General features: G+C 52.3%; 1 protein-coding gene across 2 annotated transcripts in view; it reads right to left on the reverse strand.

The window, feature by feature from the left end:
• Positions 1–6,654: 6,654 nt before the first annotated feature.
• The window catches only part of Pdgfa (platelet derived growth factor subunit A), a 20,390-nt gene continuing 8,697 nt past the window's right edge, over positions 6,655–18,347 (reverse strand). Inside the window, exons 5-8 of one of the 2 annotated variants that reach the window (XM_031338458.1) lie at positions 16,784–16,971; positions 9,516–9,642; positions 8,999–9,067; positions 6,655–7,429 (exon numbers count right to left, since the gene is read on the reverse strand). In XM_031338458.1, the coding sequence (XP_031194318.1) occupies positions 9,012–9,067; positions 9,516–9,642; positions 16,784–16,971 (371 nt within the window). In that variant the 3' untranslated portion in view covers positions 6,655–7,429; positions 8,999–9,011. The remainder of the gene's footprint in view (positions 7,430–8,998; positions 9,068–9,515; positions 9,643–16,783; positions 16,972–18,347) is intronic. The other variant, XM_031338459.1, reaches the window with a different exon arrangement.

The following is an 18,347-nucleotide window of genomic DNA, read 5'->3' on the forward strand; positions in this document are numbered from 1 at the left end:
AAGCACTATGGAGCCGGATGCCTGGTGCGTGGCAGGGCAGTCCTCTAGTCAGCCCTCCAAGGAACGCTGCAGGCTAGGGGCCAAATCACGAATACTCCACATATTTTGGCGATTCGAAGGCCTGGCTGGAAACAGTGGCTGTTTTATTCTGTAGAACTCTTCTTCGTCTGAGTGCCTGCCTGAAGGGAGAGGGTGGACTCAGGCAACTAGGGGTGGGAGGCAGGTGGCAGGTTTCTTGCATACTATGGCTACTTCCCAGGCCAAGCTGGGCCTGGCTCCCATCCAGGGCCAATCAGAGTTATGAAGAATGCTGAAGGACACGCCCAGGAATAAGAACCTAGCTTTGAGTACACTTGGCTCTTGGGGCCAGAGTTTATTCAGAGATGCTGGGGGAATCCCAGCCTCCCCTCCCTGTCCTCCCGACCCGGCAAAAGCTCTAGTGATAATATATAAACAGGGCCCAGGACACTAAGAGATGCTGTGTGAAGAAATTTCCAGAACCCTCTATCTGAAGGCTGACTAGCCCAAGTCTGTTGTCCTAGGGGAAATGTGCACAGGGGCTAAAGCAAAGGTCTCTCCTACCTGCCTGTGCTCTCTCATGGTGAGGACCTATCAGCCTGCTCAGTATCCTCTCGGGACCAAACCCAGCATATTAAGCATTCATCCAACCCAGGTCACAGCATGGTTACCAAAGGGTTGCCCAAGGCCACAATGAGATAAGTAAAGGTGAGTTCATACAAGCTCACAGGGATGTCACCTAAGGTCACAGAGAGGTCACCAGGATCAAACACTGGACCCACCCAAACTCACAATGTCACCTAAGGTCACAGCGGGGTTACTTAAGGTCCCAATAGGGTGTCCTGAGGTCATAAAGAAAGTTTATTCAAGGTTGGGTCACAGTGATATCACCTGAGGTCACGATAAGGTAGCTCAGGGTTACACAGAACTCTCTGGCCCAGTCCTCAGCGGCAGGCTGAAGATGATGGAGCCAGTGCCTCCCAAGTACCTGCCTCCTTGGCCCAATTTCAGATCTTCAAACTGGAGGTGGCTAGTCCCTTTCCCAGGCCAGATCTTGCCAGTACCTCAAAGCCAAGCTTAGCCACAGCAGCATCCCCAGGAAAGCCCAAAGGCACAGGGGTGGGAGAGGTGAGGGGGCATGGGAGAGGGGATGCTCCCATCATTCCAGGATGTGGGCATGCCCTGTAAAGGGTCTGATTGGAGTCAGGACTCTGTCTGCCTGGCCTGTGCCTCAAGCCAACAACTTCCATGCTTGCTTTCTCGCTGACTCTACCCTGCCACAGAAAATCCACAAGGCCAGATTGACAATGGCTGGGGCAAACACGGAGCTGAAGAGGCTCCCTGTTAGGCTGTGCCAGGAGCCATCCATGTCCTCAGTGGGTCTGAGATGGGCAGGAGCAAGAGGTGTGGTCTGTAGAGGCATGGCCTGCTATCTGAGTGCTCCGTGGAAGAAGGGCCGATGGGCTGGAGTCCTCAAGTAAGGGGTAGCTACATGTTAGCAGTGTGGCATGAAGGCTAATTAAGGGCCAGGCATAAGGCACACACACTCAAGGCGACGTTAATCATCCCCCCTGGATAGCTCCTCGGCCCCAGGGTACTTTCCCCACTCAGCCCTGCCACAGGCAGGAGGCTATAGAGATAACCACTGGGTTTCCCCAGCTTCTTGCCTCTGCTGCCTCGGCTGGGAAGGGAACCTTGAGGATACCGCAAGGTTGAATTCACCAAAGCCCACATGCCAAATGGCACATACATACACCTTTTGCCCTTGAGTAGACAGTTCTGAGACTCCTCAGGAGCTGACTCAGTTTCCCCAGGCTGGCTGTTTCTCTCTTTGCTTGGATCCCCACCCATCCCTTAGTCTCTGCCTTAGGCCCTCCAAGGCCAATGCACCCCCGGGAGCCCAGTAAGGAGCCTTCCATCTCTGACCCGGGACCATCATGATCCCCTCTCCTGGGCTTTTCCAGCACTGTTAGAACAGTTCTATGCTGCAGCTAGGGTGTTCACAGGACCCTGAAACTCTGGTGATAAGTGAAAAGCAGGTAATAGCATTGGGAGCCATGTGCCCAGCAGAAACAACGTCTCTAGATGGAGAGGCAAGAAGTTGGGGTACGCAATGATCTTTCTCTTTTGCCTTTTCTGACAACCTGGGAAACAGACAGAGCCCAAAGTGTGCACCCTTATGTCATAGAGACATGGGCACCCTACCCCTCCCAGAGGTTTACCCTGGAGATGTAACCCACGTTCAAAGTACTCTGAGTGTCCATGGAGAAAGGCATGAAAGCTGGTAGCCTATAGCAAGGAGGCTCAAGACTGCATGGAGATGTCTATCTATCTGACTGAGAGGCACAAGGCAATGGGGTACCAAGATGCTAGAGGGAGGCCGGGGGTGGGGAACAAAGAGGCAGCTCCAGCCCAGTACAGTAGTGGATACTGTAAGAAGCCCTTACTCTACCAGATAGCGTCCCCAACACACACTCTCAGCATGTCTACATATTCTCCAGAAATCTACAGCCCAGATAGCCACTCAACCCAGTGGCTATAGTACCAGGCATGGAAGCCTGGAATGGGTCCACGTGGGTCTTGAGCAGCCAGGGGAGGAGGGTCTAACCGGGGACACCTAGGTGTAGGCATCTCCAGTGTTTCAAAGAGCTTCACAGGCTAATGAAGCCTTGGCAGTCATCTTAGAGCCACCATCACTTATGCTGGTGGGGATACAAGTCCTAAACCATTAAAGGATGCTCCTGGGGCTGGTAAGATGGCTCAGTGGGTAAGAGCACTGACTGCTCTTCTGAAGGTCCTGAGTTCAAGTCCCAGCAACAATATGGTGGTTCACAACCACCCCTAATGAGATCTGACACCCTCCTCTGCTGTGTATGAAGACAGCAACCATGTACTTATTTACAATAATAAATAAATCTTTAAAAAAAAAAAGGATGCTCCTGATGGGCACTTAAGTCCTCACGCAACTGGGTACCATGTAGGTTGGACATGGACATTGGTATTTGAAGAGATTACTTCTGCTCCATCCTAAAGATGCTGGCCTGCTGTGGGAAGACCTCCGACCCCAGCTCTAAGTCACAGTCATGATGCACCCAGCAGGTACAAGAGACTGGCCACGCCAACAATCTCCTGAAGCTAACTTGTCCATACATCCCATGCTACCTAGATTCTTATTGAAGACAACATTCATTTTAAAGAATGAACCTATTTTAAACTTCATAATCAGAGCCAAAACCGAAATATCACAACATGGCTGCTAGTTAGAGATACAGCTTGGATGCTGAAATCTACTATGGAGACCCAAAGGCCCAGCTCTCCAGGAGGTGGGGAGGTGGAGGCATTCCAACGAGAGTAAGATTTGGGCTTCGTTATTATAGTAGAACATCCAACAAAAGCATTGCAACTGGAACTGCGCTGAGACCACTCCCAGGACCGGAAGCGACATCATAGACTATCTCACCTTGTGTTGGCAAAGGGAACCTCGATTTAGAAAACACCCCCCTCCAGATGGTCTGTAGTCCATTGATGACTGATGTGGGTAAGCTTATCCACAGGGGGTGATGTTATCCCTGGGCCAGCAAGTGTCCTCCATGGCCTCTGCATCCGTTCCTGCCCTCACTTCTCTGGATGGACTATAACCGTAAACTGAGAGAACCACTTTCCTCCCCAGGTTGCTTTTGGTCAGTGTCGTACCAAAGAAATAGAAACCGAAGTTTAAGGCATGCCAGCAGCTGAGACTAGATACAGCTGCAAGTTGGCTGCAGTCGAGAGCCTCCCCCTGACCCCTGCCACCCCAGGACTTGGGTATCATGCATCCAACATGACTATGCTCAGACCCTACCTTAGCATTCCCTGAGCCACTGGTAACCTCATAGTGCAGGGCTGAATATACTATACTCCACCATCTAACCTGGCTTCAGTGGGCCCTGGAAACTATTTCAGTGAAATGGAAAAGCACCTGGCTAAGGGATACCAGGCTTCCTGGGTAAGGAAACAGGGGTAACACTACAGCCACTGCATGCCTCAGCCTCCTAGCTGAGGACGGATACGAGTGGCACCCCTAGGTGTACCCCACTGGGTCCTATTGGCCTCCAAGCTGGAACTCAAGCCATGCTTCCTCTCTGATGTGCAGTGTGAGCTCCTGGGGCCGTGTCTCCTGGGAGGATTCAGGTAGCAGTCTCTTTGGACCATGTAGCTTTATTAGTAAAGGGCCCTCCCTTGAGCCTAGGTCCAGAGTCACTTCCCATGGGCCATGCCACAGCTTCAATTTCCTGGGGCCAGGGAGGAAAGCCAACCTCAGTTTTGTCCCCATGCTGTCCATATAGGAAGTATCCTAAGGGGGTCAGGGTAGGTTGAGGGTGTAGCCCCATCTTTAAGACAGAGTGACTCTTAACCAAGGGCAAATTCTCACCCCTAGAATTCTCAGGGGAGCATGATGAGGAGAAAGGTGGCAGGGAGTCCTGGAGCCCACGCCAGGAAAGAAGACCTAAAACCTTTGCAGTACATGACCCTCCACATAGTCTCAGCTATGGGACTGTGCTAGAGAACCCAGGAAGTGGTCCAGCTGCATCTGCTGCTGCTCTGAGAGCTGGGTCTGGTAACTGAAGGCAGCTGCTGTGTCAATACAGTTCCATCCCACCCACAGAAGGGGACAGGAGAAGAAGCCCCAAGATGGAGGACTCCAGCAAGGCAAGAACAGATCTCGCAATCCCAGCTTTAGTCATCACGAAATGTGGGGCCTCCAGGCACGTGCAGGTACCTGTCTCCACGGAGACAGCAGCTCTGTGCCAGGTGATGGAGACAGATACGACGTTCACCCCAAAGACACAGAAGACACCAGACTCTGGAGTCAGCAGGTCTGCCTTACAGAAAAAGGCCAGAGGGCTCATGGGAGGAAACCTAAAGATCGTGACACAAAGCTCAAGGTCATAGAAAACCCCAAGGTCACAGGAGAAACCAAGGTCACAACCCAGGAAGAAATACCAAGAGCACACAGCAGAAAAGGAAAGGTCACAGGAGGAAACGCCAAGGTCACCAGCTTCAGAAAGAACGCGTGAGGTCACAGATCCAAAAGATACCTCAAGGCCAGAAGAGGACATTTCAAGGTCACAGTTAGAATCCTGAAGGCCAGGTGTCAAGAGGAAGGCTCAAGGTCACAGGTTCAAAGGAGCAAGGGTCAAAGTCACAGAAAGAACTATCAAGGTCACAGGCATCCAGGAAGAAATCCCAAGGTCATGACAACACAAAGCTCAAGATGACAGAACAGACCACTCAAGGTCACAGTTCTGGAAGAAACCCCAAGGTCAAAATCAGAGCTCAAGGTCACTGGGGAACCATTAAGTTAAAAGAGGAAAACTTAGTCACTGGGTTCACAGGAAGAAAGCTAAGGTCATAGGAGGAAACCACAAGGTCATAGAACCATCAAAGTCAATGCTCAAGGTCATGGGAACTCTCAAGGCAACAGGATCAAACTAGTTAACAGCAGGAAAACGGGAAGCTGAAGGACTCACAGGAGAGCTCTGATGCTCTGGGCCCACACACAGGTAGTGCTTGGGGAGAGGCAAACATTGACAGAAAGGCCCCAATAGGGCCAACATGTAACAAAGAAGGCCATTAACTCACCATCCGGGACAACGTGCCTATGGAGGGGGCTAGGGGGAGGGGAGATCCAGGGCCCTTGTCCTGTGGGATTGAGTTGATACCACGAAACAGGCCATGGGCCAGTTCCCAGGTGTCAGGGCTGCCAGGCCTCATAACATGTGGAATTTCCCATGAGCACCAGGTTTCTGGCTCTCCTGATTGAAGGGACATAAACACTGGACCAAGCCCATAAATCGACCTGGAGAGTAAAGGCTAGGCCTATGTTGCAGCCCTCCAGCCTCTGCGACATGCCGTTCACCTGGATAGTGCCCAACTACAGCTCAGGAAGGGTGAGGGCTACACTCCTCACTTTCCAGGAGAAAGCACAGCCGATGGGCAACAGGGACCTCTGACGGCCACTGAGCCACAAGCTGCCCACGTTGACACATCAGTGACTAACACCCAGCCCGTGACTGGCTGACACTCATTGGCATCTGGCTCCATAGAGGGTGTTCTCAAGCTTGCAGGCAGGATCGTCCCCTTTGGTCTGTTCCCATTCCATTCAGGAGCCCGGAGTAGACAGTCTGTCACTTTGGCAGCCCCCACTCTGATCCCCAAGTTTTCACACCCTCAAATCAACCATGTGATGGAGTGACTCCAGGAAGCAACCAGACAAACAGGACCACAGGATGCATCCAATGTGCATTAAGTTTGTTGATTTTTTTTTCTCCTTTTAGTTCAAAATAAAAAAAAAAATATATAGCAGGCTCTCAGGTATATAAACTGATAATATTAAAAATACAAAGTTCACCTTTACAAAAACAAAACAAAACAAGGAAACCACGCACACATAATTCTGATTAACAGTGAAACCCAACAGCTTACTATAAAATAATCTCAGTCATGTCTCCATGCCGCCACAGAAGCCATTTAGCAAGGGGGGGCAGTCCCTGGGGAGGGGGACCCACAACTGAAGATTCCCATGGTCCCCTCATGTCTTAAGCTAGAAGAAGACATTAAAGGTGCTGAGGAACACAGGAAGAGGCGCATCAGAAATGATGGATAGGTAGGTATATCATGTTTATTTTAATACACCTCATTAGTTTGGCTAGGAGAAAAATAACCGTCTCGCTGTCCCAACTTACAGCAGCCTCGTGCGTGTTATCGACGAAAATGTCATCCAAGAGATTTAAAAAAAAAAAAAAAGCTAGGCAGAGAATAAAAAGGAGAAGCTTAATCACTTCGTGGTGTAAAAAAAGAAAAAAAAAGATAAGAAAAAAGAAATTCCACATAAGGCCATCAGGAAGGTCCTAGGCAGACTCAAGCGAGGTGGCTTCCAGGCCCGTGGGCATCTCCCATTTGTTCAGTTCCTGTGCCCAGCGTCCTTGGCATAAAGCACCTGTGCCCACGGGCAGAATCCAGGGTGGTGGCCAATACCGGCCCCCACTCGAGGGTCAGTCCTGCAGGGCGGCCCTTCCATCTCCGCTTCAGTCTTTTTGTTTCTTCTGGTGGGGTTTTTTTTTGTTGTTGGGTGTGGTTTGATTTTTTTTTTTAATTTTTGTTGTTTTTTTTTCTTTTTTGTGGTTTTGTTTTCGCTCTCTGTGACAAGGAAGCTTTCTCACTGTCTCTCCGAGTGCTACAGTGCTTGCTTTGATGTCACACTGAACAAACGGACACTGTCTCTTTGTCCTCGGACACAGTTTTTCACGGAGGAGAACAAAGACCGCACGCACATTGGCAATGAAGCACCATACATAGTATGTTCAGGAATGTCACACGCCACGTACATCCGTGTCCCGGGAGAGGGCGGCCGGCTCATCTCACCTCACATCTGTGGGAAGGCAGGAAGAGTTGAGGCTATGACCACAGATAGAAAACACCAGGGCCACTTGGCCCCATACAACTTGTCTTAAGATATGAAGTTGATATATGTAATTTAAAAAGAAAGAAATAAATTTTCCAGTTTAATCAAATCGTCCCAATTTAAGAATTGGTACTAGGCTGGTTGCATTTCATAGAAGAACCCATGCTCCCATTGCACAGATGGAGAAACCGAGGCATAGAAAGTTCTTTTTGTCCTTTCCCCTATCTTTCTTTCTTCCAGTCTAAGGCCTGTACTTTGCTGGAGGTTGGAAGTTTGGGCCATGAAGTATCAGGGAGAACAGATGCCACCAGCCACCCTGTATGTGGCTCTCTGTGACTAATCAGAGCAATGATTTTGTGCGGTTGCTCTGGTGCTAGTGATCAAATGCTAGCTATCCCAGCCGGGCAGTGGTGGCGCACGCCTTTAATCCCAGCACCTGGGAGGCAGAGGCAGGCGGATTTCTGAGTTCGAGGCCAGCCTGGTCTACAGAGTGAGTTCCAGGACAGCCATGGCTACACAGAGAAACCCTGTCTCGAAAAACCAACAACAACAAAAAAAGCTAGCTATCCCAAAGCTATACCTCCCAGTTCCATAATGAGCCAACGATGCCAGGTTGCCAGGTGGACATAGGCAGTCATGGAAACACCTGCCTCTCCCTTGAAGGAAGGGGGTCCCTGTCAGCAGCAGCCCCATCAGAGCCACATGGAGCAACCCCAAGGACCTGCCCAAGGAGACATATGCCCAAGCCAGGCATCCCCAGCCACACTTGTGTTGGAGCCAGGGCTCTCAGACACCCTATCTCTGAGGACTCTCTTGCCCAGAATAACTGTTTGTCTTGGATGCCCCTAAGTCCCATGTGCCAGGAGGAAGGGCTCAGCCAGACAGGCTCCAGCCCTCTGAGCCAGACAAGCTGACACTCAGGACAGGTCTGGGAAATGACATGCCCCACCTACATTCCCTACACTTCCGGGGAAAAACAGCCATCACAGGATGGGTTCGCAACAAGCATTCCTAAGACGTTCTACAGCCTTTCTTTACCTGCCCTGACTCTTCCACCTCGGAGCGGCCTCTGTGGGTCCTGGCGGTAATTTTAAGGACGGACTCCACAGTGCCCAAGTACAAAGGTCCACCCCTCCTGGTCTTACACAGATCGTTAACCTCTACCTCCTTCCCAGAGGTCGCTGCTGGTTTACAAACGCTGACTACCCTGGCCACTTCAGATCCACTCAGCCTCCTCCAGCCTCATCATCTGTAAACGTCTCAGTCATTTCATCGGTCAGCACAATGGGCAGCCTCCCCAGATAACTCCAGCAGAATCCCCAGAAGCCCCCACCCTTCCCGCCATGGGGCACTCGGGTGCCTGATCAACGACCAAGAGAAGGGCAAAGCTGTAGCTGCGAGGAGACCCGGCCCAGCAGCCCCGGAAGCACACAGAACCTTGAGCCAATCAGGGCGCACGGAAGCGGGATTCGCTGGTCTGATTGTGTCCCAGCCCTGCGAGGGAGTCCCCAGCTCACCCGGGCGGGCAGGGCCTACCTGGTCGGCCGCCTTAGGTGGGTTTTAACCTTTTTCTTTTCCGCTTTTTACCTGATTCCCTACGCCTTCCTGTCAAGGAAAGGGCAGGGAAGGTGAGTGGCCTCCGGAGGGCCTGGGGTGGGAAGCCACAGCCATAAATACTGAAGGTGTTTATCTTTCAGAAAGCAAGCCAGATCCACCCTGGTGCGTAGACACTTCCGGGTCTATCTCTGCACCTGGGCTGCCTGAATGCTGGCAATGTACAAGATGTGCTGGACAGGGTGAAGGTCAAGACCCTGGGCGGCAGGGCACAGCCCGAATCCAGTGTCTACGGTCCCACTTGCATGTGGCACCTGCAGGCAGTGTCCCTGGCTGTTGCTCTACAGGGACAGCTGAGAAATCCAGGCCCGCTTACTCGTTCACTCAAGCAACCTTTCCCATCACTCTGTGATAGACTTGGCTAGGTCCAATGTGACAGATCCCTCATCCCATACCCCTTGGGACCCACACAGCAAATAAGACAGTGCTGGTCACTCACCCGTCTCCTCCTCCCGATGGTCTGGGTTCAGGTTGGAGGTCGCGCATGCACACTCCAGGTGTTCCTCTAACCTCACCTGGACCTCTTTCAATTTTGGCTTCTTCCTGACATACTCCACTTTGGCCACCTGCCAAGGAAACAAAAGCCCGTGTCAACACCATGTGCCCAAGGGGACCAGCCTGACACACCCCCAAACTGGGACTCAGATATCTAACCAGTCCCAAGGCATCTTCTCTTGAGTTCAGGTCTGCTTTCACTCAAAATAAACCCCAATGATGCTAGGCCTACAGCGGCCATCCCAGCACCCAGAAGCTCAAGGTGAGCCTGGACTACAAAGCAAGGGATGTTGGCTCAGTTACCAGAGTGCCTTCCCAGCATCCACAAAACCCCTCTCCATCTCCAGCACCATACAAACTGAAGGAATGTGGCGGCACAGGCCTGTAATCCCAGGACTCAGTGCGTGGAGGCAGGAGGATCAGGAACGTAAGTAGGGTCATCTTTGGCAACAGAGTGCTGAGGCCAACTTGGACTACAAGGGTCTTATAACTTGCCCAAAAGATCTGAAGGGCGTCAGCCAAGAAAGGGTGAGCTGGACATAGGATGGCGGAACTTAGTACTACTCGGGTGTCTGCACCGTTGTTAGTAAAGAAACCTGAACCTCAGCTAGAAACAGCAGTGTGGCTACAAAGCTTGTTGAGGGAGGGGACCCTCCCAACTCGTGGTCTATGAGAAGCAACAAAACAGCAACACACTTCCAGGTGGCACAGAAAGTTTCAAACCAGACTCTGGAATCCCAGGCAAATCCTTCCACCATCCTGGCCAGATGCTGAGCACTACAGCCTCATACTCAACAGCACTTCGTCATGAGTGTGCCAACTCCACCCCCACACAGACACGCACGTGAGTGGTGCACACGGCTCCCAAGAGAGGAATGCAACTACACACACACACACACACACACACACACACACACATCCAGCAGTTCCTTAACCCACCCCAGCCCCCATCAATTGCTGCACTAGGAGGCAGTTTGGAGCCAAGCACCCTGCTCTATCCCAGCGTGCCGTTGCATTAGGGAAGCCTCCAGGTCACCTCCCTCAGAGTCTAGACACCAGCACTCATTTTACCCTCCCGGCCAGCCAGTGAGGAGGCAGGATTGTCACCTCCACGGATAGAAAAGAAAAATCAGGCACAACAAGCCCTCTCCTGAGGCGACCCGGAGAATGTGCCACCCTCTCAGCCCTGCAGGACTGCATACAGCCAGTGCCAAATCTGTGGCCGACTCCCAAAGCAGCCCTAAAGGATCACATCTCACCATTCACTAGGAAAATTGAGGCTACAGCAGTGCTGAACCACCCCCCGGGGGGGGGGGGGCTAGAGTACCTAAGGTGGCAGCCTTGTGATATCAATGATGGAGACAATGCATGGCCCACCTAGAGTGACTGAGAGAGTTTGGGCAGGGGAACATTCCCCACTGTTCTCCCAGGAGCCAAGAGGACCCAAGCAATGGTCAAGCCATGCACTGGAGTACCAGGCCAGGCTGGCAGCTGCTTCAGAGTTCTGGGGACCAGACTCTGCCAGACTCTGCTGTGGCTACCAACTTGGCTACATTAATGGTTAACATGGGTGCAAAGGGTGCCAGGTGCCCGGCGGGCGTGGGAAGTAGATGGGTGCCTCAGGTGTGAATACAGTCTGCCAAGTATGAGCTCAGCATGTAGGGCGTGGGGCCAGGGGTCAGGGGCCAAGGGCCAGCCCAGGAGGTTTCGCTACGTCAGAAAGTGGGAGGGACAGCAACTAGGGACTGGCAAAGCCAAGGAGGGTCTTCCCCTGAGAGTCGTAAGCATGGAGCTCTATGCCAGGATTCTGCCCAGGGGTCTTGCTCAGAATACTTTGGTGGAGTGCTAGGCCAGCCTGGGCGGCGGCATCTGAGTCGGGCTATGCTGTCCAGATACCTGCGACCTGACCTGTGAAAGAGGAACAGTGGTCACACCCACCCAGGTAGCTCATGAAAGAAAAAAGTTACCTCTAAAAAGGCAGCCAGAGGTCAAGTGGTGGGGCAGGCTGAGGCAGGAGGATTGCCTCAAGTCTAGCCTGATCTACACACTGAGTTCCAGGCCAGCCCTGCTATAAGACCATGTATCCAAAAACAAACAAAAGACACAACATTAAAGAATCACCTAGAAGTTGGGGGGGTTGGGGGGGTGGCGCACGCCTTTCATCCCAGCACTTGGGAGGCAGAGGCAGGTGAATTTCTGAGTCTGAGGCCAGCCTGGTCTACAGAGTAAGTTCCAGGACAGCCAGGGCCACACAGAGAAACCTTGTCTCAAAAACAACAACAACAACAAATCACCTAGAAATGGGGCACAGCTACCCTACAGGAGCTAGCTTCAACAGGAATCAATATTCACACAAGGCTCCTTACTAAAAGTGGCCCCCAAGTTCTGTTCGGGAAGTCACCATGTCTCCAGAGGCTTTGCGACCCCTGGTCCCTAAGCTCAGAAACGTGGTCTCACACTCCACCCCAGGGAACAGGAACAGAAGGGCAACCCCTGTCTCTCCCTTCAAGGGCCCTGGGGTGGGTCGGGGAAGAGGAACTTCTTCCAAAGGAAAACCATCAGCCAGTCCCAAGAAGAGCTGTAGGCAAAAGTGCCACACAGTCCCCAACTTCCAAAGATGTCCATGGTCTTTGGTGATCCAGCAAACTTCAAGACTGCCTTAGATAAACCCAGGCCTGAAAGACACCAATGGCCTCAGACACCAGCAGATGGGTGCTTTGGCCCTCCCACCACAGCCTCTGTGGTGGGGACCAGGTGGGCCTCATGAGGCCCTGAACACAGGCTGTCAGGAGGGAATCTGGTTTGGTTTTAACTACAGTCCTCCAGCTTGATCCAAGCCCTGACTGCAGGGCAAGTACAACCTTCTCCATTGAGCCTAGGGGTCCCCTGCATGAAGAGACACTGATGAGCCGCTCCAGCTGGACAGCCCCATTCTTCCAGACAGGCCCATGGTTATCAGACAGAAACAAACAGTGGTTTATAGTAGCACCTGCCTCGGGAATGCAAGGATTCCAGCCTCTCTGCCACCTCTGTCTGGCCAGGAAATGGCTACATTTTTCCCCCCAAAAGAACATGTTATGAATACTAAAATTTTCAGAACGGCCTCCATGAAAGCAGAAAATGAGATGTTAAAGTCCCAGGAATCCCACTTGTGCCCCGTGCATTCCAGAGCTCCCTCAAGTTCAACCCAGAGTGTCACCTGGCCAGGCCAGTATCCAATCCCTCCCCTGCAAGGAAGGGGGATTTGTCTTACTCCTCCAAGCCTCAGGACAGTGGTGTCTATGGTAAAAGCCACTGTTGATTAGGCTGAACACAGGGCACAGTCCCTCCTGCAGGTCAGCCACGTGGACCTAATTAGAGCCTGTTTTAATAGCTGAGAAGCCCGGTGCTGGCAAGGGAACAACTTGCCCAGGTCCCTCACTCTTCTGCTTTCTAATCACCCGGACTTAAAAGGAGCCCTCAAGGCCTCATAGCACAGCCCCAGAGACCCAGGACCTTCCCAGAACAATCCTTTGACTTGACCATGAGGGCATTAGGCGCTGGCTCCCAACGTGTCCCACAAACATCCAGTGGGGGGTGGGGAGGGGAAAGCTGGTGCCAGGTCTTAAAGGCTGAGGGGAGGGGGCCCTGTCCCACCTGGCTGAGGGCTCACAGCTTGATAAGCATCAAGCACATCTGAGGTGTTTTCTGACATGCTGCTCCAGCATCCTTGGACCTCAAACCCCTCACCTGAGGAGGGACCATAAGATTTGTTCCTTCAAGAATAAAGCCTGCCTGGGCACCGTCTCTGAAATCTTTGCACAAGCCACCTGATGGAGCCCAGCTGGGACTTTCCTTAGAACAAAGCTCCAGACCCTACCCGAGTTGGGGACACCTTCCTTCTAGAAGCCTGGAGCCTAACCCGGCAGAGCCCCTACTTCCTGCATGTTGGAGACGGAGTAATGAATCTCCTTAGTCAGCTCAGCAGCCAGGTCCAATGATGGCTCAGAGCTGACCTGACCCCTTGGCAACCCTTAACCCCTGACCCCTTAGCAGCCTCACCTCTGTCCAGGTTAAACACTCCATGGGCTCAGTTATGCTGCACTGTGCAGGTCCACAGGGCACCCTTTTCCAGTCTCCACAACAGGTTATGGAAAATACAGCTAGCTCTTGGGGTCAGATGCTCAGCACAGAGGGAAGGGCACAGGAGGCCAACTAGGGTAAGGTCCTGGGCTGCGCAGGTATCATCCCAGTCAGCAACTGAGAAGCTGAAACATGAGTTCAAGGCCTGCCTAGGTGAGTTCAAAATTCAGCCTGAGTGATTTAATGGAGCCGTCTCACAATAAAAACCATGAAGGACTGGGTGCTTGGCTCAGTGGTAGAGCCCGTGCCTAGAAAACCCCAGTGAGGGGCTGGGGTGTGGCTCAGTAGTAGAGTACCTGCCTAGAATCCCACAGTGAGGGGCTGGGAGTGTGGCTCAGTGGTAGACCCCCTGCCTAGAATCCCCCAGTGAGGGGCTGGGAGTGTGGCTCAGTGGTAGAGCCCCTGCCTAGAAAACCCTAGTGAGGGGCTTGGGGCATGGCTCAGTGGTAGAGTCCCTGCCTAGAATCCCACAGTGAGGGGCTGTGGGTGTGACTCAGTGGTAGAGCACCTGCCTAGAATCCCACAGTGAGGGGCTGGGCTATAGCACACACACACACACACACACACACACACACACACACACACACACGAACCAGGGCTGAGGGCACATATAACATAAATGTGGCTGTTGTGAGCCTCATCATCAGCCCCACCCTGCTGACCCAGAGTCTGGGACTTTTGGGTCCATCTCCCTCCATCCAGGTCAGCACCAGCCTCCACCCCAAATGCTGCAGGCCTGGCATCCACAATGGGACTCCTGTTCCACTGACCTTCTGTCCCTCTGCCAGAGCCTGGGGCCGGATGTCCCCTTCTAGTTCTGAGTGGGCGGCAGTGGTGGTGCAAATGGGTGGGTACTTAGAAGGGACTAGGGGGAACCTAGCCCAATCAGGACTAGACTGGTCCCTTTCAACTGATCAGGATCCTGCTGAGTCCCATACAGTACAGAGAAGAAGCAACCAAACCAAGTGGGTAACAGTGTCAGTAGGAATGGATAGTCCCTGTCTCAGGAGCTGGAGACTCGGAAAACCTCCAAGTCAAAACCCACATACACACCTGGTCACACTACCCATCTCTTCGACCATGTTTCCATCATGGAAAAACTATTCCTACTGTAATAAATAGCTCACTCTTATAACCCCACCAAGCAGAAGGCCAAGGAAGGATTACGTCAAATTTAACACCAGCCTGGGCTACAGAGTTCTAAGCCTGCCTGGACTACACAGATCCATGGCAGGCAGGCAAGGAACAAAGCCAGACAGATTGAGAAACAGAAAGACCTACTCTAGATCAAATCTATCACCTGTACCCAAAAGAACAAGATGGCAGGTTTCCAGAGACTCCTCCATATGCCATCAATGGGAACCCTAAGGCCCAGGAAAAGGCTGAACCTGGTCCAGGTGACACAGGCTACCAGGGTGCTTGAGCCACCCTGCTGCTAGCCAACATCTGGCTCAACCTCTGAGGGTGGACAGCAAGCCTAGTGAGCACCCCAGACAAGTCCATGGCTTTTGATGGAGTGTGCAGTCCTGAAGATGCCTGCAAAAATATGTAGGGTTCATTCAGTCAACTCTCCCTGGAACTCTCTAGAGACCAAATGCCAGACATCAAAGTCAGTTCCAACTACAGATGCCTGGGCTGTGGGTCACAAATGAGCTCCTGAGTATAGATCCTTATCAAGAAAGGTGTTCTCCTGGCATCTCCCTTCTGCTGGGGCCAAGGGTCATGGCAGGGTTGGGAGTTGAGATAGATTTACTAGGATTGGAAGAATAGGGTCTGAAATCTTCACACATGATTCCGGGGACCCTACGCCCCCCAAAAGTATCATGGCTACAGCAGCCTGGCTGTGTCAGAAGTAGATGTCATCCTCAGAGGCATTCTAGACCCTCAGCTTTCGAGAGCCCGGATCCCACTGCTTGTACCCACTCAGCTACCCAACAGTCACGTGTTCAGCAAAAGGACTTCAACCTGTTGGAGCCAGTTTTCGGGCTGTAGACTGACTTAGAGCAGCGGTTCTTAACCTGTAGGTTGTGACCCCCACTGGGGGTCTCATCAGAAATTCTGTATATCAGATACAAATATGAGCCTCACATTTACACTATGATTCATAACAGTAAAAGTTATGAAGTAACAACGAAATGATTCTATGGTTGGGGGTGGGGGTGGAGTCACCACAGCATGAGGAACTGTTTTAAAGGTTCATAGCATTAGGAAGGTTGAGAACCACTGTTCTGACTGACGGAATTGCAAAGGCTTCAGCTTTGGCAACAATATCACAGAAAGGCACACATACAAGACAACCAGCCTTCAACCACGTTCTTAAGACTCATGCCCAGAGAGGGATTAAACCTCTGGTGGCTGGAAACCCACCAGCATCCAACAAGGAAGTCAGCAACCGAACCCCCAAGAGCATAGAGGGACACACAGGTTCAGAAGGGAACAGAGTCAAGTTCCACTATCACCTATGCAGACAGTGACCATGCATGCAAATTATGGGCCCCAAATGTCATGGTGATTATGTGGCTAGTTTCTCTGAATGAAAACATGCCCTCTTAGAGGGAGCTAGGAAGATTCAGAAAGCTAATGAAACTTACAAGGCTTGGGAAGCTCAGACACTCACAAGATTCACAAGTACCCCCCACATACGCATTTTAAGTAGTAACTGCTATACAGGAAAGACTCATTGCCAGATCAGAAGAGAAAGTTCTAGAGATGCAACTCTCTCCAGTCATCATCAGTGCTAGGGTGGGCGTTCCTGCTAAACATCTGCCCTTGAGTCATCCACACTCCTGCAAGTAATCGAAATAACCTCATTGGCTTGCAAGCTGGACTGGGATGGACATCAGGGCCCAAGCTGAAGAGACACACATCTCTTCACAACTCCCCAATGACACACAAGGGACCAGAAGCACAGCGTGACCACTGAGTATCCCACAGCCCCTCCTGGAGGTCAATGAAGTCAGTCCCCTGGCCTGTACGGAGCTGCGTGCTCACAACCTTAAGCCACACACCATTCCCTACCCTGCTGCTCAAATCATTCCATCAGCCCAAGAGCATTTTGCAAGACCGACCACGAGAAAGGGCAGGGCTCACCTTGACACTGCGGTGGTGGACTCTCGAGGGCTGGCACTTGACGCTGCTGGTGTTACAGCAGCCGGTGCAGCGCTTCACCTCCACGCATGGGGGCCAGATCAGGAAGTTGGCCGATGTGGGGTCCACCTGGCTCCGAGGTATCTCATAAATGACCGTCCTGGTCTTGCAAACTGCAGGAATGGCTTCCTCTGCAAAGGCAAGAGTACTGTGAATGAGAAAAACTAGGAATCTACCTGTAGTACACAAAAACATGACCTCCAATCTCCCGACCCGGAGATGCTTACCTAGGCTGCACCTGAGCAGAACCCATCACTGCGGCAGCCCCCAGTATGAAAGGACATTAGTTGCCAATAGCCCTGAATGTACAGGGCTGAAACTCACATCAAAGCTACAAAGTTCAAGGCCAACCTGGGCAACGTAAGGAGGTCTTGTCTCAAAGTAAAATGTGAAGATGGCTGGGAAAATGGCTCATGGGTAGAATGCCTAGAACCCCCAAGTGAGGGGCTGGGGGCGTGGCTCAGTGGTAGAGCCCCTGCCTAGAATCCCCCAGTGAGGGGCTGAGGTGTGGCTCAGTGGTAGAGCTCCTGCCTAGAATCCCCCAGTGAGGGGCTGGGGGCGTGGCTCAGTGATAGAGCCCCTGCCTAGAATCCCCCAGGGAGGGGCTGGGGTGTGGCTCAGTGGTAGAGCACCTGCCTAGAGTCCCCCAGTGAGGGGCTGGGGTGTAGCTCAGTGGTAGAGCACCTGCCTAGAATCCCCCAGTGAGGGGCTGGGGTGTGGCTCAGTGGTAGAGCACCTGCCTAGAATCCCCCAGTGAGGGGCTGGGGTGTGGCTCAGTGGTAGAGTACCTCCCTAGAATCCTCCAGTGAGGGGCTGGGGTGTGGCTCAGTGGTAGAGCTCCTGCCTAGAATCTCCCAGTGAGGGGCTGGGGCTCAGTGATGTCAAGCATGCACAAAACTTGGTTCCATCCCTCCTACCCTTCCTAGCTTTTGCAATCCAAAAAGTGGGACTTCAGAGGAGCAGCTCAACCCTAATCTCCACATAGCCTAAGGCTGGGGACCTGATTATGAAAGCCAGAAAACTATACTTATTTGTCCCCCTGAGAACTGTCAGTCTGGGGCCATCTGCTTGGCAGGTGTGCATAGCAGATAAGAAATCCCCTCAGGGCCCTGGGTCACACACCCTCCTCCTCCTCAGGCAGTCCTCATTAACCCCACTTAACCCTAGACCCTGTTGTTCACTACATAGTTGCTGCCTGGTAATTGTCTTTGGGACTAGCCAATGTGGAGAGAGGTGGCTGAGGTACCAGGAAGGCCCTGGGGCCGATCCACTCACTGTCTCTGCTGACCTATCAACACTAAAGGGGACCTTGACTCTAGACTCAGAGCTGGAAGGAGTGATAGGTCAGGGAGACCAGCAGGAGTGAACCACACCTAAGAAACACAAGAGGTATGCACACCAGCAGCTGCCAACTCACTCCGCAGGAGCTACACAGGTGTCTACAGACTCCCTGAGGGTGAGAGGGGAAAGAATGAATGAACAGGGATGGGGACCTGACTCCTCCCTG

Source organism: Mastomys coucha, unplaced genomic scaffold, assembly GCF_008632895.1.
Source record: "Mastomys coucha isolate ucsf_1 unplaced genomic scaffold, UCSF_Mcou_1 pScaffold22, whole genome shotgun sequence".
In the NCBI taxonomy this organism is placed as follows: Eukaryota; Metazoa; Chordata; class Mammalia; order Rodentia; family Muridae; genus Mastomys; species Mastomys coucha.